Below are 19,982 nucleotides of genomic sequence, written 5' to 3' on the forward strand. Positions count from 1 at the left end.
CACCAGAACAAGCTCACAAGCTTGCACTGTTATGATGACTAAAAACTAAAGCCCCAGTCATCTGTGATCATGCTTACAGTGTCAGATCTTTTAAGCATGCCTGCAGTTGGCTTTTCCTAGCCACTTGACTAGCTCCTTACCCTTTATTCACTCCAACATAGAGATTATTCTCAACACTATCAAATTGCTAACCCCACAAAAATGTCAACAATCTCATAGCCCATTTCTTATGGATCCTCCATTGCCCTCCTCTCCCCCCCCTTCAAGGGCTACTAAGCAACCCCAATTCTTCCCTCAGCAACACATTTCTGCTCCTGACTCCCCTCCTCACCACCTTGGAAAAAGGATCACTTACACCTAGCATCTGATGTAAGTAGTAGTACTGCGGCCCATGGTAATACAGCAGGAAGGTTTTCCAGAAGAGCCACACATTCAGGGAGAGCCAGAAAAGCTAAAACGAACAAGACAACAAGAAAGAATGCATGTCAATGAAAGGCACATTTACAGTCCAGAACTTCTCAATATTTCTTTCCATCACACAGCACACATGTAATGAGCTCTCTAAGGCTTTTGCAGCTGAATGAGAAAACGAGTGGAAAGACATTACAAAAACAGCCCCTGCTGGCTGTAAAACTTTTTGTTCTCAGCCAGCCTCCGAAAAGTTTGCATTTGAGGTTCAGTCCTTTACAATCTTATGTAGCATCTTGCATGCAAGCTGTCTATCAAAATATATAGAGTTAGGTGCTGCTATTAAAGAGTCCAAGAATAAATAAATAGTGAAGGAAAAGACAAATTATGAGACCCAAGCAAGGAAAAGCAGTTTCAAAGGAGATCCATGCTTTTTCTGCTCCAACCCTCCAGAGGCTATAACATAGATCAAACCCACATGCACCACACATAGATACACATGCGTTCATTATCCCTTAGTCATAGGGGTGCTGAAACAATTTTTGTAGAGCAGGTGCTGAGAGACATTGAACCAAACTGTAAACCCTGTATATGATGGAAACCACTTCAAGCCAGGGGGTGCGGCAGCACCCCAGCATCCCTAGTCCCAGCACCTATGCTTATATAGCACACACGTGCGTATATATACACACACATGTACACACACAACATACAGGGACATCTGCATTTACACCCACAAATCCCGAGGGCACACAATGGACATTAGCCACCCAACCCCCCCACCCCCCGACATGCGCGTGGAAATGGGTCCCGCAGCACGCGGGCCCGTGCGATGCCCACGAAGCGTGCGAGGTGCATGCCAGGCAGGGCTGCGTGCGTGCCCGCGTACACCCACAGAGCCGGGCAGAGCGCGCCGGGTCCACGTGCGTGCACACACACAGCCGCGCCCGCAGCACGGCAGGCGGCTCCCCGCGGCCCCGGCACGCGGAGCCCCGAGCCCCCAGCCCCCCCGAGCGGCTCCGAGCTCAAACTTCCTCTGGGCGAGCCGCGGGGCAGCGCGCAGAGACAGCGCCGCGCGCGGGGGGCTGCGCCCGGCCAGCGCCGCCGCATCCTACCAGAGAGAGGTGCTTGCTCCCCTCGTTGGCCAGCCAGCCGCTCCCGCACGGAGCCATGGTGCGAGTCCCGCGCCTGGGGCAGGGCTTCGAGGGGCCGCCGCTGAGCCGGTCCTGCTGCTGCGGCGGCGGCTTGGTCCTGCCGCTCCCCCCTCCCCGCCTTCCGGCCGCCGCCCCCTTTGCTCTCCCTCCGCGCGCTGCTCTGCCCCCCGGGGGGCCGGCCGGGGCAGTCTGGCGCTCAGCCTGCGCCGTGGCAGCTGCTGAGGCCCCTGGCCTCGCTCTGCCCGGACTTGCCCTCGGGCCCTGCTCCCCAGCGGGAGAGGAGGAAGGGGCAGCGGCGGGGCACGCTGCAGGGCAGAAGGGGGAGGGAGGGACAGCTCAGTGGTTTGAGCATTAGCCTGCCAAACCCAGGGTTGTGAGTGCAATCCTTGAGGGGGCCATTTAGGATCTGGGGTAAATAGTGGGGGTTGGTCCTGCTTTGAGCAGGGGGTTGGACTAGATGAGCTCCTGACGTCTCTTCCAACCCTGATATTCTATGGAGGGCGGGGAGGGGGGGAGGAGAAGGGCAGCCAGGTGCAACTCTGGGTACAGGGGGTATGAGTCAGTTGGTCAGGAAGATGGAGATGCACTGATGGTGCCAGACAGTGGCCGGGCAGGGGAAAGGCTGGGAGGGGCTCGTGTTCTCGCTGGATGATGAATGTCAGCACCTCTGCCCCATGGCAATGGTGGTAAAGGCCCAGTGTAGCCAAATGCCTAGAGTTCAAAGCCTAAAGATCTTTGAGGATCTGGGCCCTAGGAGACTTGATGCAGTTGTAAGAACACCTTCCTTATAAACACACACACGCAAACCTGAGCGGGGCTGTGACCCCACGGGCCACTAAGGTTTGGCCCAGCTGCCCCTCCATCATGCCAGCAGGGAAGGGGCTTTGCCTTTACCACCCAGCTCTGATCAGAGGTGAAGGGTTGGGCCCTGGTCCCCTGCTTCCTCCCCGCTTCATTGCACTCTTGATGAGTTCAGGTTCTCAAAAGCGTCCCCCCGAAACCCATTTTCAGTGCCCAATTGTGCATTAGCGAACAAAAATATATTATACATCAAAAAAACTGTTCAAAGAATGAAGCACTTGAAAGTTAGGGAATGCCGTATTTACCACTGTCGGCATGACCTTATTCCTGTGATGGGATGACAGGAAGCCTAGCCCCACCTGGCTCTTTTCCACTCTTGCCCTTAAAATTGGGGGGAAACCTGCCCTGCATGTTGCCCGTAGCGGGGGGAAGTGGTCGCTAGAGCCGTGTGCCTGGCCCAGGGAGGGCTGCGAGAAGCCCAGCCCTATCTCTCTCCCCCTCTGTCTGCAAGTTGTGGGAGAGCCTTCCCCATGGTGGGGGGGAGGAGGAAGGGAGCACTGGAGTCAGATGACTGAGGGGAGAACCGCACCCAACACTCTCCAGTATAGTTGCTCTGGCAGGTTGTTGGTGGTCCCAGTACAATGGGTGCTGAGTCTGTTGCTGCTTCTTTGGCTGTGATATGAGCCCAGCCTCAGAATGCTGAGTGATTTGGGCAGCTGCTTAATTCTTAAATTGAGGTCCCCGAAGAGCAGGGCTCAGGAGGGCAGCTATACTGAGCAATGCTATTGCTAAGAATACTGGAAGCAAGCAAAGAAACACCTTACCTTGAATTTTGAAACTAATCAGAACTATCATTTGAGGCCAGAGCAATGATGACATCAGAAAAAAAGATGTTACAGTTTTACTAGCTGGTTCTTTCTTCTTCTTTTTCCCTCCCCTCATTTCCGTTGGAACGTATACTGAAAACTGAAGCAATTTATAAAGAGAGCCAACTGATAAAATTTGCCCTGCACAATCATTTCAGAGGTTGAATATCTGGGAAATGTTCTGAATTGAAAATAAAATTTGCCGGATGTACATCGCCAAGCATAATAGAATATCACGGTTGGAGGGAACCTCAGGAGATCATCTAGTCCAACCCCCTGCTCAAAGCAGGGCCAATCCCCAATATTTTCAGCAGCTCCCAAACGGCCCCCTCAATGATTGAGCTCACAACCCTGGGTTTAGCAGACCAATGCTCAAACCACTCAGCTATCCCTCCCCCAGATATGGGGCATGGTTGAGGCCTTAATCACTAGTACCACAGACATAAAACAACAAATAATTTGACGGGTGTTATTGCAGACTTGACACTATGCTACACTGCAGGTTCTTCTTGGAGATGTCTCGGGAAATGTAGTTGATGCAGAACTTGACTGCCCACTTACTGAATACTCTTCCTCACTTGGAGCAGAAGACACATCTTTCAGTGACTGTACTGGCCACCATCTCATTTCCAGGAGTTCCCTTCAGCCCTTAATAGTTTGGGTCCAGTGCTCAATTTGTAATGAAAGAGATGCCGGGGCTCAAGCAAATTTTTTGCCTTCATAACTGATGCAGCAAGTCTAGAGGTGCCGGGTCTATGAACTGCTAAGCCTAGAGGTGCCGGGGCTCAGCTCTGGCAAGCCCTGGCACAAATTAAGCACTATTTGGGTCCTAGCTAAATTACAGACTTCCTCTCTCCACATATCTACCAAATCTTTGGGAACAGCTGAGGCACATGAGCTAACATCCCAAAAATGTACATGAGAGGAGGCAGGGTGGCAGACCATTTTCAGCTGAGAGCCCTTGACTCAAGTTTGCTCTCTCTCCTTCTTCAGACAATCTGAGTTTGCAAGTGGTAATGCAGAGCCCAACTACTATGACAAGCTTTTCCTGAAGGGGGACTGAAGGGGTAAGTGGGGAAGCAGAGAAAGTTCTTGATATTTTTTATTTAATCAGTCTAGATACACTTTGGCACGTGTTTTAAATTCTTTGTAAGTGCACCAAATTATTGGGCTCAGTGTAGGAGTAGATGGGTGACATTTAATGGCTTGTGATATACAGGAAGTCCAATCAGATGATCTAATCATCCCTTCTGGCCTAAAACTCTATGAAACTATAATACAGGGTATAAAGTGAAATAAATAAGTAAATGAGTGCTAATGTGGCCTCTCAAAGTTAATTTAGGGAATAAGAGCAGTGTCTTATTTAATATATTTTGTGACATGTATTTGAAGCTGATACTCACTCATCCTCACCACGCTGTCCTAATGCACACCGGCTCTTCTCCAGTTTTCATACAGTTCCACCTCATCCATTGTCTAACTGTAGTTGTGTTGGTTGGAATACACTAGATGGAGCACTGTGTATTCAATGCAATACTCTTCTTCCTTCAAACACTCTATGATGAGACGGTTTCTTCTAGATTATCAACACTAAACCTAAATCCACCCTCCAAGTCTACTGTTATTCTACTCTCTCTCTGTGATACTCATGACCCCCTCACCAAAGTACCTGAGCACTACACAGTCTTTAACATATTTAGCCTCACAACACCCTGTGACCCAGATGGCTATAGGAGAGTAATTTTTTTTGAAACAAAAGATATTTTTATTTGCATAACACACTTACAAAGTAAAAACAGCAGCATATGCAATGTGTAACAAAGCAACCAATCACAATTGTTTTCTCATTAGCTTCAGGGGAGGCAAGTGTTCAAGCTTGCCTGAGCCCAGACCGGGGGGCATCCTCAACTCTCGTGGTCTTCCACCCTTCCGAGTTACCTGGTGGCCCAGAGCGAGGGGGCTACATCGACTCCCGTGGTCTTCCACCCCCTCGAGTTACCTGGCGCTATGCCCGAGTGTCACCAACAATTCCCTCCTCTGAAAGCACCCAACAAGAGGGGCAGGCTGTGGGGTGGACAATCCGGGAAGGGGGTCACGTGCTCCCACATGTGAAAGGACCCCTCTAGGGTGGTGGTGTGTGCAGCAGCAATGGCTGGGGCCAGGGTCCCTTACTCTCTCCCCCAATCAAAGGGTCAGACAAAGGGACCCGGAAGGGGACACCTAGCAGAGAACCTCAGACAGCGCCCACCACTCCTCAAAAGCATCAAGGAGTCGGTGGACGCCGCCCAGAGGAACTCCGCCTGGATACGTGAACGGACCGAGGATCGGAAATAGGCCCCACAGTCACAGGAGACTCTATCGGCCAAACTCCTCTCTCTGGTTTTATAGATGGCCGTTTTAGCCAGGGCCAGGAGGAGGTTAACTAGGAGATCCTGCGACTTTGTGAGGCCACGGATGGGGAGTGCATAAATAAAAAGGTGAGGGGAAAAATGCAACCAAAAACGTAATAGGATATTTGTGAGGAGCTAGAACAGGGGCTGCAGCCTGGTGCACTCCAGATATACGTGCACCAGGGTTTCCCTCACACCACAAAAGGGACAAGTATCTGGGATGGGGGTGAACCGCGCCAAGTACATGTCTGTGCTCACAGCTCCGTGAAGGAGCCGCCAACTGATGTCCCCAACAGGCCTCGGAACCAAGGTGGAATATAGGCTGGACCAACGGGACTGCTCACCCTCCAAAGGTGCAGAAGGTCTCGCCACTTTGTGTCAGGACGGGACACTAGGATGAGGGCGTGAAGGCTGTGGAGCGCGAGCGTGTATAGATGTTTCCTTGGTGCGGTTTGGAAGTGTACTGGCTGCAGTTCATGCAGCCGGCTCGCAGTGAAGGGGTGGGGGAGCGATTGGATCTGCGGGGCAGGGGTCCAATTAAAAGGTCCGGCGGGCCTGGGGTCGAGGGTGGGCGGGGCGTGCCCTCGAGCAGGACCCAGTTGAGGTAAGCTTGAGCAGCGGGCGGCAAAGTGGCCTTCACCTCCTGAAGTACGCGCCAGGGGTATGAGGTCTGGAGAGCCCCATGCACCGGGCGAGCGTCAGGGAATCCAGCCAGTCTCCCTGGTCATAGTCCAGGAGGTCTCCGACTCTCATGACTTCTGCCAGGATCAAGCTCTGGTGCACCGAGTGGGACTCAGCCACCTGCACACGGAGCTGGGGGTTGTGTAGCAGGGGCTCCATGAGGAGATCTACCCCCTTGGTGGCCGCCACAGACCTGGTCATTAAAAACAGTTTCCAAATCCGGAGGAGGTCCTGGTAGAAGACCGGCAGCCCCGAGAGGTCTCGCAGAAGACCTCCCAGATGGAGATAAAAGAGCTGCCAGTCACATCGAAGCCCTTGGATGCGGTGCGGGATGGCGTGCGCTACTGTGTTCCACGCCGAACTGCCTGCACATAGAGGAGCCTCTGTAGGGCCTGGAGGCGTAAGACACGGACCTGAGTGTGTAGACACTTCAGGCCCTGTCCTCCTTCCTTCAGGGGTAGATAAAGGACCCCGACAGGGTCCCAGTGCATTCCTGACCAAAAGAACCCCAGAATCGATGTCTGGAGGTTGGTGAGGAAACCCGGGGCTGGGACTGGGTGTTGAGCCAGTACCAGAGCATGGACAGAACTAGTTGATTAAGCACCAGTGCTCTCCCTCAGAGGGAGAGACATTGGAGTAGTCCCGTCCATTTCCGGAGCCGCTCTATCACCCCGACCTCTAAATTTTGCCAGTTCTCCAGCGGAGAGGGATGCGTGGCAGAAAGATAAACGCAGAGGTAGAGCAGTGGACCCGCACTCCACTGGATGGTCTGAAGCGCGGGTGGGAGGGAGCTCGCCTGCCGCCAGTCTCCTGCCACCAAGCCAGAGCTCTTGACCCAGTTGACCCGGGCAGAGGAGGCTGCCGAATAGATGGCCTGGCAAGCCTCCACCCGCACCAAGTCGCCGGGGTCCTGGATCACGAGAAGCACGTCATCGGCGTACACCAACAGGACCAGCCACAGCTCCGGCTCCCACAGCACCAACCCTGTCAACCTCCTGCGGAGGAGACAGAGGAAGGGCTCGATCGCCAGAGAGTACAGCTGGCCCGAGAGGGGGCACCCCACCGTACTCCTCGCCCGAAGCTGACCGGTTCGGTCATGGTCCAGTTGAGCTTAACCAGACACTCTGCGGAAGCGTACAGCACCTGGAGAAAACCCATAAACTGGGGTCCAAAGCCAAATGCCTGCAGAGTGCTCAGGAGGTACCCGTGGTCCACCCTATCGAATGCCTTCTCCTGATCTAGGGACAGGAGGGCGAACGACAGACTGTCTCTATACTCAAAGTTCCAAAAGGTCCCGAACCAGAAATAGGTTATCAAAGATACTGTGGTCCGGGACGGTGTAGGTCTGGTCTGGGTGGATCACGTCCGCCAGCACAGACCCTAGCTGCAGCGAGATTGCTTTTGCTACGATTTTGTCAATCAATCAATTTTGAGGAGCGAGATGGGACGCCAATTTCGTAAATCGCAGAGGTCCCCCTTCTTCGGCAATAAGGTGAGCACAGCTCGCCTGCACGAGAGAGGGAGGAACCTGCTCTGCAGAGACTCGGCCCAGACGGTGAATAGGTCTGGGCCGAGGATGTCCCAAAACACATGGTAGAACTCTACGGTCATCCCATCCATGCCTGGAGACTTATTAGTGGGCATACGACGGAGGGCTTCCGAGAACTCGGCCAGAGTGAGAGGCAACTCCAGCCGGTCTCGGTTGCTCGCACTGACCATAGGGAGCTCCTCCCAAAGCACTCTGCAAGCGCTAGGGTCAGTTGGATCTGGGGAGAAAAGACTTGCGTAGAAGGCTCAGGCCCTCCTACACATCTCCGCCGGTTCCATGAGGAGGGTGCCGTCTTCTGCCAGGAGGCAGGTGATGTGTTTCTTGGCCCCCCTCGTTTTCTCCAGGGCATAGAAGAAGCGGGAGCCACGATCCATCTCCCGAAGGAGGTGGATGCGGGATCAAACAAAGGCGCCCTGGGCCCAATGGTCCTCGAGGGCCCGGAGCTCCTCCCGCTTCTCCTGGCACGCTCCGCAGAGGAGTTGGTCTTCGGGGTTGGCGGCCAGACGCCTCTCTAGCTCTAAGACCTCCTGTTCCAACTGCTCTATTGCCGCTTTTCTCCGTTGGCTGGTGCCCCGAGTGTAGTCACGGCAGAAAAGCCGGGCGCGCACCTTCCCTGGGTCCCACCATCGCCGCGCTGAGGGAAAGGCACGCCGCTGCCCTCGCCAGGCCAGCCAAAATTCCCGGAAGGACGTCACGAAGCCCTCATCCTCCAACAGGCTGTTGTTAAAATGCCAGTAGGCCGGCCCCGGCCTCTCCACACAGAGGGAGCTGTCACAGTGGCTAGGTGATGGTCAGAAAATGGGGCCAGCCGAATGCTGGAGGAGTGGGCTTGTGAGAGATGGAAGCGTGATAGATAAATGCGGGCCAACCAGGAGTGACTCGACCATCATGACTCAATGGGCTTCCACCCGGACAAAGGTGAACGTGGAAGTGTCATCCGGGTGGTGGTCATGCCAGATGTCCACTAGGGAGTGATGTTCAGCTATCTCCCGGAGGGTGTCCGCGGCGGCCGGGCACTGCTTGGTCCCCAAGCGGTCTCACTCCTCAAGTATTAAAATCCCCTCCCAGGACCAGGCACTCGTGAGAATCTAAGGTGCCAAGGAAGGCGGATGCCTGCTGATAGAATTGCAGCCGCTCTGGGCCTGATGTCAGGGCATAGACGTTAACGAGGTTAACCACGAGCCCCTCTGTACGGACCCGGAGTTGCAGCAGGCGACCCTGCACAGCCTCAGCAACCCCTAGCACCTCGGGCCGTAGGTCGGGGGAGAACAGGGTCGCCACTCTATCCTGCCGAATCGTGGAATGGCTAAAATAGACCCTGTCCCTCCACTCCAGCCACCAACTATCTTCGGCGGTCAGATCCGTATGGGTCTCCTGCAGGAAAATCACTGAGTACCCTCCCTCCCGAAGGAAGGAGAGCACCTGGGACCTGCAGAGAGCCATCCTACAACCCCAAGTGTTCAACGTTGAGATGGTGAGAGGTGTCATAAGGAGGGCCAGGGGGGATCCTCACTGGCAGGAATGCTCGCATCCCCCAGCAGGCCGTGCGACAGTCCCTGACCCATCCCGTAGGTGAGTAATTGGTCCCGGAAGACGCGGCCCCGCCAGTAGGCCACGGCATCCTGCTTCCCCGTCCCTTTACCTTCCCCCATGAGGGCCCTTGTGGCCCGGAGGATTTGAAAAAAATCCCCCCATCGCTGGAGAGCAAGCTGTACCTTGTTGCGGGAGCCACGGACATCCTCTAAAAACTTCCACAGCTCTCCTCGCAGCTCATGGGGGGCTGGGGTTACGGTTTCCCGGTTGTTCTCTGGCGGGCCTTTGGTGCAGCCCCGTGGCGTACTAAAATGGGCAAGCAGGGTGCGGACCCCCGACGGGGTGCCTGATGGACTGGAGCTTCTAGGCCCGCCTCATACGGGGGGTGGAGGGGAAATAGCAGCTCCTAATGGGTCGGGGCAGGAGAACGCAAAGGCCGCTCCCTGGGGGGTCATCGGTTGGAAAAAGGAAGGAGACAGCCCCAGGGGCAGCGATAACATCGCAGGAGGTAGACTGGATAGGGGTAAGGACAGGGGCAGGGGCAGAGGCGAAATTCTGGGTTTCGGGAGGCAAGCAGCTAGATGGTGGCACCTCCCTATCAGGCTCGAGGGTTAAGCGGTGGGAGCAGAAACAGCAGTTAGGGGGAGGGAGCATGGGGAAAAGAGGGGTGGAGTGAGGTCGCCCAAATCGAGGTTTGCTGGCAAAAGGTTGTCCTCCCCCTGGGCAACTGGGGTCAGATCTAGGGCCTCGATCGCCTCGAACATGGAGGAGAGGACACTTTCCGTCGCCCCGGGGTTCTCCCCACTCAACGGTTGCCTTGGGGTTCATGGGGGCTTCGGGTAGTGTCAGGACAGAAGGGGCTTCCTTGAGGGTCTCGGAGGGGAGGGTCTCCCATGGAGGGGAGACACTACCTTCTGGTGCTACCACGTCTTTCCCGGCTGACACTGGTGGATGGGATGCACTCATGGGCAAAGGGGAAGGTTCGGCATCGGTGCCCCCCTTCCTGGTCTTCCGGGGGGCCTCTGCCTCGGGTAGATGAGGTGGAGCTCGAGCCTTCTGCTTGCCTCGCTTCCCCTGGACTAGGGCCCAGCCCTCCATGGCATCATGTGGGGGCTGGTTAGCAGGGGTCGTTATCAGGGGATAAAGGCGATGGCTCAGGGACTTGGGAGGGGACTGTGGGGCGGCATAAGGGAGGGAGGATTCTCCCTGGGGCAGGCTCTCTCCCATGCCTGGTGGTATCTCTGCCACCCCCTCCACCAAAGGCCCCGCCAGATTGTCAGCAGCGAGGGTGGGGCTCTCCCGCTCGTCTGGGCGTTGTAGGGAAGGTGCCCCTTGGGCCTGAGCGGGAGAAGTGGTGGTCTGAAGAGGAGGGGGGGGCGGATTCGGGTATCGGGCGGCCAGGGGCGTCAGCAATGACGAGGCCGATGTCCTGCCGGGTCTCGGGGATCCCAGGTGCTCCTCCTTGCCTGGCTAAGGGGCAGTCCCTCCGGACAGTCCCTCCAGTCCCTCACAGCTTCCCCTGTGGAGAAATACACCCGGTAATGGGCCCCCTGGTGGGGGACTAGGAAGGACCCCTCGAGCGCCTCTCCGTCACGCGCCGCTGATGGCAGTAGAAGCTGCACTTGCTGGCAGAAGGAAAAGATGTGACGGAGGGTGGGGTCCTTGCAGCCCAATGGGAGAGGGCTGATGACAGAAACAGGTTTCCCCAGGGTGGAAAGGGTGGGTAACAGGGCAGCATTGGGGAGAAAAGGAGGGACAGAGGTCAGGACCAGGTGGATGCCCAGGTCCTCCAGCGGCTCTAAGGGGACAAACACCCCCCCCCACACCTCCAGGCCCCTCTCCACCGCCTCCTGGGCAGCAGTCTCCGATGCTAAGAAGAAGACGACCTTCCCATACCTTTTGGAGGCTGCCACAGTGGTCGAGGGCCCCACCACCCTTGCCGGCACCCGCACGTAGGTCTCCACGTGGGGCAAGGCGGGCACCAGGAGGCATCGGACACCATGCTTCCTTGTCATGGTGGGGAAGGGGCCCCGGCCGCTGTTGATGGTGGCGGAGGCGGTGGACGGGAGAGATGACGAGGCGGCAGGCGGGGGGGCTGGTGCCGCCTGGGCATACATCCTGGGGGGTGAGGGAGGTGCACCCATAGAGCTGGTGGATGGGGCAGCGGGGAAGGACGCCGTGGTTGGTGGCGGAGCCGTAGCAGTGGGGGAGGTCCCTGCCACAGAGGGCCTGGTGGTTTTAGTGGGGCCCTTCCCCTTCTTCTTGCCCTGGCCTTTCCCGTCGGCTGGGGGGGCTCCCCTAGAATCTGGGGAGGCTGTGGGCATAGCAGCGGCGGAGGTCACCCCGGTGCCCTCCATTGCCGATGCCCCAGCGGGGGCGGTGGCAGGTGGTTAACAGGAGTTGGGGTCAGGTAAAAAGGGACAGACTGTGGGATGGGCAGTTCGGGGTGGGGGCACATGAACCAATGTACTCTTGTCCAGAGAGTCCTGTTTGGTTGGCTGGTGCTTCTGGCCCACACGGTGGAATCAGGGCGAGCAGCTAAGTCCAGAGGCAGATGCTAAACAGCCAGCAATGACGATGGAGGGGGCAGTGATGAGGATAGTAGTGTGTGGGGGGGACGACACAGATGGATCGGGGGGCAGCTCCGTGCCACACCCCCTGTGTCCCTACAAACACAGTCACGACACAGTCAAGGCCTCCCCCCACACGAGAGCAAAGTTCGAAAGTTACTCAGTCTTGGGCCCCCTCCACGGCGATTTGTAGATTCCCCGGGCGGTGTTCCTCCGGTAGACGGCTGTTTCCCTTCCTTGTCTGGGCTTTCTTTTTCGCAGCTCCAACATTCCAGGGATGCTGGAGCAGGTGATAAGAAATTCTCTCAGCCAGAGACAAGTCCACAAACAAACAGCAAGCGGCTGGGTCGGGGGGCTGGGTCCTTTCACTCCCCCCCTCCGGGGAGCGGGTCAGCAGGCCCCCCCTCTCTCGGGGGGGCGGGTTTCAGCTGGAGCGGCAGAAGCGTCCGAGGGCAGGCGGGGGGGCTAACAGCGGGCCGGCAGCCGGCCAGCACTGTAGCAACAGCGGAGAAAGAAAAAACAAAACAACAAAAGGAAAAGAAAGGGGGAGAGCATCTGGCCCGGTCGGGGGGGAAGCCAAAAGCAGGGGCAAAAAGCAAGAAAAGCCCAGGCCAGAGGGCAGAAGTAGGAGAGCAGGCTAAGTAGGTCCCTTTGTCCCTGGGTAAGGAACAATCAGGAACCTTCTGGAGACAAGACAGGCTGATTAGAACACCTGCAGCCAATCAAGAAGCTGCTAGAATCAATTAAGGCAGGCTAATCATGGCACATGGGTTTTAAAAAGGAGCTCACTTCAGTTTGTGGTGGGTGTGTGAGGAGCTGGGAGCAAGAGGCACTAGGAGCTGAGAGTGCGGACTGTTGGAGGACTGAGGTGTACAAGCATTATCAGACACCAGGAGGAAGGTCCTATGGTGAGGATAAAGAAGGTGTTGGAAGGAGGCCATGGGGAAGTAGCCCAGGGAGTTGTAGCTGTCACACTGCTGTTCCAGGAGGCACTCTAGACAGCTGCATTCCCCAGGGCCCTGGGCCGGAACCTGGAGTAGAGGGCGGGCCCGGGTTCCCCCCAAATCCTCCCAAATCCTGGTCAGACACAGGAGGAGTCGACCTGGACTGTGGGTTCAGAAAAACGGCCAAGCTGAGGGCTGCCGTGAAGCTCCAAGGCGAGCAAATCCACCAGTAAGCGCAAGACCCACCAAGGTAGAGCAGGAACTTTGTCACAACCCCTTGAAGTAGGGAAGTGCTATTACAGATTGGGAAGGTACAGGGAGACTAATGGGAAACTTTTTGAAAGCACCTGCGGCCCAGATCCACAAAGCTCTTTAGGTTCCCAATGTCCATTGAAATCAATGGATGTTAGGAACCTAAATATCTTTAAAAAAGAAAAGGAGTACCTGTGGCACCTTAGAGACTAACAAATTTATTTGATCATAAGCTTTCGAGAGCTACAGATCACTTTATCGTAGCTCACGAAAGCTTATGCTCAAATAAATTTGTTAGTCTCTAAGGTGCCACAAGTCCTCCTTTTCTTTTTGCGAATACAGACTAACAGGCCTGCTACTCTGAAACCTAAATATCTTTGTGTATCTAGGCTTAGATGACTTAAGAGCCTAAGTTTCATTGACTTTACTTAGGAGCCTAAGCTCCACTGAATGTAGATACTTTTGAAAATTTTACCTTACATGACTTGCCCACGGTCATGCAGGAAGTATATGGTAAAGCAGGGAATTGAACTCTAGTCGTCCACATCCCAGGCAAATAGGCCTCATTTCCCCTCTACTACTACTACACTTTGAAAATAGCAAAGTAAGAATGACAGCTAGTTACTTGGACCGTTACTATTGTTTACACGGGAAGGTTCAGCTTTATGTGACGCTAAAGATTTCCCTCTTCATCTTACCCCTCACTTCAGAGTTTTTTGCTCTCCCTTGAAAAAACAATTAATAGATTCAAGCAGGAACACTGCAAGTGTTGGAGCAGTGTAAAAATAAAATAGAAGAACTTGCCCCTGCATGATTTCCTGCATTTGTTAAAAACATTCTGATTAAAGTTAAGCTATATGCTGTTTGTCTATAGTGTGTGGTTCAGTATCACATCACAAGGTTAGAACGATGTTCAATATTTATATCACTATTTTCAATGCTGTGTAGGAGGAATATCCTACACAAAGGGCACCTGTCCTTTAGGGCATTTAATTTTGTGTCATTTCTTTTATTTTTTGAAACTGGAACTTTTCATCTGCTGCATACCATATGATAAACTCTGTTAGGAATGGCTCCCTGACTGACTCTACGGTCTCCCTAGGTTCTGAAGCAATAGATGCTTCTGTAGATCTGGGGCTAGAGCCTCCAGAAATGTAAAGCATTGACTTCAGTGAGGCAACAACAGTTGGCACTAATTGAAGAGCTGGTTCTTGATTCTTATAGAAATAGCAAAACCAGTAACTAGCCATGAGAGAAAGTGTTTGTTAAATGTAGCAATGACGTTAACGGTGTAAGTTTTGCTTCTGTTAATAGCCCTCCTAACCACTGAGCCCAGTTTTCACTGTTAAATTCCATGCTATAAGTATCACAAAATATAGCATGAGGTCATGTAGCATTATGTCCTCAAACAACCTCCCACACATTCCTACTTTAAACAAGAAAAGACTGACTGCCAACTCCAGTGCATGGCAGTAACACTGATTAATATAATGGAATGCAAGAAAGCAGCACATGCAGGGAAGGTGTGTATAATAAATACAGCTGCAGTGCATTCCATGACAAACCGGTAAAACATATTACTTGCATTCATTTGTCCTACTGATTATAAAACTCGCCTTGGATTTGTAGGTTCTTTACAGACCCACACAGTGAGAAGAAAATTACGATGGCAAAGTCTTATAGCTCTTAAAAGGCTGAAGGCGCAATCCAACTTCCCCTGAAGTTTTTCCATTGACTTCAAAGTAAGTAGGATCAGAGCCTTGCAGAACAGTACAGTACAATAGGTAAAAGCAGATTAGAATTTAATTGTATGTAGTAAATATAATAATTCATAGATTTTTAAGGCCAGGTGGGACCAAAAGGATCGTACAGCCTGACCTCCTTCATTTGGATTGGGCCAAAAGAAATCTGATGAGGTTCAACAAGGACAAGTGCAGAGTTCTACACTTAGGAAGGAAGAATCCCATGCACCACTACAGGCTGGGGACCGACTGGCTAGGCAGCAGTTCTGCAGAAAAGGACCTGGGGATTACAGTGGACAAGAAGCTGGATATGAGTCAGCAGTTGCAAAGAAGGCCAATGGCATATTGGGCTGTATTAGCAGGAGCATTGCCAGCAGATCAAGGGAGTGATTATTCTCCTCTATTCGGCACTCGTGAGGCCACACCTGGAGTATTGCATCCAGTTTTGGTCCCCCCACTTCAGAAGGGATGTGGACACATTGGAGACAGTCCAGTGGAGGGCAACAAAAATGATCAGGGGGGCTGGGGCACATGACTTATGAGGAAAGGCTGAGGGAACTGGGGTTATTTAGTCTGCAGAAGAGAAGAGTGAGGGGGCATGAGATAGCAGCCTTCAATTACCTGAAGTGGGGTTCCAAAGAAGATGGAGCTAGGCTGTTCTCAATGGTGGCAGATGACAGAACAAGAAGCAATGGTCTCAAGTTGCAGTGCGGGAGGTCTAGGTTGGATATTAGGAAACACTATTTCACTGGGAGGGTGGTGAAGCACTGGAATGGGTTACCTGGGGAGGTGGTGGAATTTCCATCCTTAGAGGTTTTTAAGGCCTGGCTTGACAAAGCCTTGGCTGGGATGATTTAATTGGTGTTGGTCCTGCTTTGAGCAGGGGACTGGACTAGATGACCTCCTGAGGTCTCTTCCAACCCTAATCTTCTATGATAACACAGGCCAAAGAAGTTCACCCGTAATTTCTGTACTGAGCCAACAACTTCTGTTTGATATAGAACATATATTTAGAAAGATATCCAAATCTTTATTTAAATACTTTAAGTGATGGGGAATCCACCACTTCGTTAGGCAAGTTGTTCCAATGGTTAATTACCCTCACTGTTAAAATGTGTGCCTTATTTCCAGTCAGAATTTGTCTAGCTTCAACTTTCAACCACTGGATTTTGTTAGCCCTTTTTCTGCTAAAGAGCTCTCTACTATAAGAAGTCTTTTCTCCATTTAGGTACTTGTAGACCATGATCAAGTCACATTTTAATCTTCTCTTGATAAATGAAATAGCTTGAACTTCTTAAGTTTCCCACTAAAAATCATGTTTTCCAGACCTCAAATAATTCTTATAGTTCTTTTCTGACTCCTTTTCAATTTTTCAATATCCTTTTTGAAGTGGGGACACCAGAGCTGGATTCAGTATTTTTGTAATGGCCTCACTAATTCATAAATGGAGGCAATATCACCTCCCTACACCTAACTGATATTCCCCTTCATCCAGTTGTTACATTTGGACTCTTAGCTGCAACATTACCCTGGGACATCATGTTCAGTTGGTTATCTACCATGACCCTTAAGTCCTTTTCAGTGTCACTGCATTCCAGGTAGGGGTGAAAGTAACTTAAAGGACTTACCGGCATGCAGGGCCAGGGTCCTGAGCAGGGCTGGGCCCTAAACCAGAAGGGGGCGTGACCTCAATCCAAAGAGGCGGGGCCTTTAAATCCCGGGCCTCCAGCAGTGGGGCTCTGGCAGCCATTTAAAAGGCCCCGGGCTCTGGCCACTGCAGGGAGCCTTGGGCCCTTAAAATCATTGCTGGAGCCCTGGGGCTCCCAGCTGCCACCGCTAACCTGGAGCTCTGGCAGCAGGGCTCTAGCAACGATTTAAAGGGCCCAGATCTGCTGCCCAGATCCTAGGGCCCTTTTAAATTGCCAGTCTGGGGAAGCTGCCCCTTGACGATACAGTTGGCTGTGTACGGGCTTACTTTCAACTCTGATTCCGTGATATAATTCTTCCGTTTTGTAAGTATGACCTACATTCTTTGTACCTAGATGTATTTGTTTGTTCCTTGCATTTGAGTGTATTAAAACACATTGCTCAAATTAACCTTGCTTACCAAGTGATCAGGATTGGTCTGTATAACTGACCTTTCACCATCATTATTTACCACTCCACCAATTGTTGTCAGCTGCAAATGACACCAGTAATTATTTTTATTTTCTTCCAGATTGTTAATAAAGATATTAAATAGTTTGGGATGAGAACACACCCTATGGGATTTTACTAGATTAGAAATACCCCCTTTCGATAAGAATACTTTGCCATAGAGTAGATACATAGGAGGGTCTTTTTCTTCTAAGGATCTGAATGAGCTTTAACAAAAACATTAACTAATTAGGCCTGAGAGCAACCCCGTGGAGTAGGTAAGGCCAACACAGGAATTAACTTCACCCACAATGCAGCCACCTCTAAGGTAGACTGAGGCAGCTATTTAACAGTGCACAGCAATGTTACACAACATTTTAGGACAGAAAGTGGAGAAACCAAGTGGAATTGCTGCCAGTATTTTAGATAGCTAAATTCCATTTTTGGAAATTACGTTCTATGCCATTGGGATTAACATTTCTGCTCTTGCAAAAGTTCCTTGGGATCTTTAATTATCAAGACTGTTTGATATCTCCAAAAGACAGCATCTTATAGAATCATAGAATATCAGTGTGGGAAGGGACCTCAGGAGGTCATCTAGTCCAGCCCCCTGCTCAAAGCAGGACCAATCCCAAACTAAATCCTCCCAGCCAGGGCTTTGTCAAGCCTGACCTTAAAAACTTCTAAGGAAGGAGATTCCACCACCTCCCTAGGTAACGCATTCCAGTGCTTCACCACCCTCCTAGTGAAAAAGTTTTCCTAATATCCAACCTAAACCTTCCCCACTGCAACTTGAGACCATTACTCCTTGTTCTGTCATCTGCTACCACTGAGAACAGTCTTGATCTGTCCTCTTTGGAACCCCCTTTCAGGTAGTTGAAAGCAGCTATCAAATCCCCCCTCATTCTTCTCTTCCGCAGACTAAACAATCCCAGTTCCCTCAGCCTCTTCTCATAAGTCATGTGTTCCAGTCCCCTAATCATTTTTGTTGCCCTCCACTGGATGTTTTCCAATTTTTTCAGATCTGTCTTGTAGTGTGGGGCCCAAAACTGGACACAGAGCTCCAGATGAGGCCTCACCAATGTCGAACAGAGGGGAACGATTACGTCCCTCAGTCTGCTGGCAATGCTCCTACTTATACATCGCAAAATGCCATTGGCCTTCTTGGCAACAAGGGCACACTGTTGACTCATATCCAGCTTCTCGTCCACTGTAACCCCTTTTCTGCAGAATTGCTGCCTAGCCATTCGGTCCCTAGGCTGTAGCGGTGCATGGGATTCTTCCATCCTAAGTGCAGGACTCTGCACTTATCCTTGTTGAACCTCATCAGATTTCTTTTGGCCCAATCCTCTAATTTGTCTAGGTCCCTCTGTATCCTATCCCTACCCTCTAGCGTATCTACCTCTCCTCCCAGTTTAGTGTCATCTGCAAACTTGCTGAGAGTGCAATCCACAACACAGGGCATCCATTCAGTGCCAGCTCAGAAAGCACTGTGTCAAATAATCTGCAGAACCTAGGGATATGTCTACAGTGCAATGAAACACCTGTAGCTGGCCTGTGTCAATTGACTCAGGCTTGCGGGATTCTGGCTGTGGGCTATGCAGTGTATACATTTGGGCTTGGGCCTGAATCCAAACCCATCTACATTGCAATTTTATAACTTCTTAGCCCAAGTCCCATGAGTCAGTCAGATGACACGGGCCAGCCACGGGTATTTTATTGCACTGTAGACAGATCTAGGTATCCCAGAGAGGTCTCTATTCATGTACTAATTCAACCCAGTCCAGCCCTATCTAGCTGTGAAGTTCTAAAAGAATACTATACAACATGCAACTGAAGGCTGTTTTTAGAAATTGTGAAAACCTTTTCAAAGGACTAAATTAAACAGGTGTGTGGAGGGGTGGTGAGGGGGGCAGTGGTTACTCTGGTAAATACCACATCGATTAAGTATTCGTAATTGCCCAATTCCTGGAAAAGCTTTACTCTCAGGGATCAACAATGCTACACGTGTCAGAACCCCAGATCTAAGGAGGTGGCGAGTTCTTCCTTGTTAATCTCAGCCAAGCTGCTGCGCAGATCACTACTACAGAATTAACAATACAGAAACAATGTCAAAACTAAATTAGAATGGCAGAGGCAGAGGACGAAAGGAAATTAACTTGTGACTAAATGGACTAAAGATGACTTTTAGTCCTCATCAAGAAACCACTCAAAAGTGCAAGTTAGAAGCTGCCAACATCATGGGAAAATCTAAAATTAAAACAGAAAATGGAAAACAGAATGTGCCGACAAGAAGCATCATGAACGTGCGGCTCGGAAGTTTTCTGTCTTACATTTCCTAGAAAGTCTCTTTTTACCCCAAGAAGCTTTCCAATTTTATGTGAAAGTAAAATTCTGGTACACTGAAATAAATGGCAGAACTCCCATTGATTTTCACTAGAGGCAGGATTTCATCCCTAAAGACAAGGTGGGTGAGGTAATATCTTTTATTGGACCAACTGTATATTGTCACATTTCAAAACTCCTCTTACAATATGCTTAATGGCCAGATTCTGTGATTCTTGTGTGTGTAGTATCTTACCTCTAGGCATAATCCTAATGAAAGAGTACTACTCAACATGAGTAGTGATGGGGTGATGGGATCTGGCCTGAATTAGCCAGGCCCTCTACTTATTCAACTCGCTTAAAGACCCTAGTCCCATCAGCTATACCACTGAAACTAATTTTCAAATAGTTTAAAATAGGGATCATGAAGAGTCCCAACCGAGAGCCTCAGAGATTACATGTGAAATCCTGGCCCTATTGAAGTAAATAAGAGTTTGCCATTGACTTCAGTGTGGCCAGGATTTTACCTTAAGGTCTTGTATTTATCCTGAAAATGGGCCCAGCACTGTAACAGTTGTATAAGCATCAGAACACTGTCCCATCCTGTACTTCATTGCTGACCTGGAAGGGG

At 51.6% G+C, this 19,982-nt stretch overlaps 1 protein-coding gene across 2 annotated transcripts in view; it reads right to left on the reverse strand.

Moving 5' to 3' along the window:
* The window catches only part of NOX4 (NADPH oxidase 4), a 154,576-nt gene extending 152,987 nt beyond the window's left edge, over window positions 1–1,589 (reverse strand). For both annotated transcript variants that reach the window (XM_073318104.1, XM_073318024.1), the window contains exons 1-2: window positions 1,524–1,589; window positions 356–451 (exon numbers count right to left, since the gene is read on the reverse strand). In XM_073318104.1, coding sequence (XP_073174205.1) covers window positions 356–451; window positions 1,524–1,580 — 153 coding nt within the window. In that variant the 5' untranslated portion in view covers window positions 1,581–1,589. The remainder of the gene's footprint in view (window positions 1–355; window positions 452–1,523) is intronic.
* Between the last annotated feature and the right edge of the window lie 18,393 nt (window positions 1,590–19,982).

This window comes from Lepidochelys kempii, chromosome 1 (genome assembly GCF_965140265.1).
Source record: "Lepidochelys kempii isolate rLepKem1 chromosome 1, rLepKem1.hap2, whole genome shotgun sequence".
In the NCBI taxonomy this organism is placed as follows: domain Eukaryota; kingdom Metazoa; phylum Chordata; order Testudines; family Cheloniidae; genus Lepidochelys; species Lepidochelys kempii.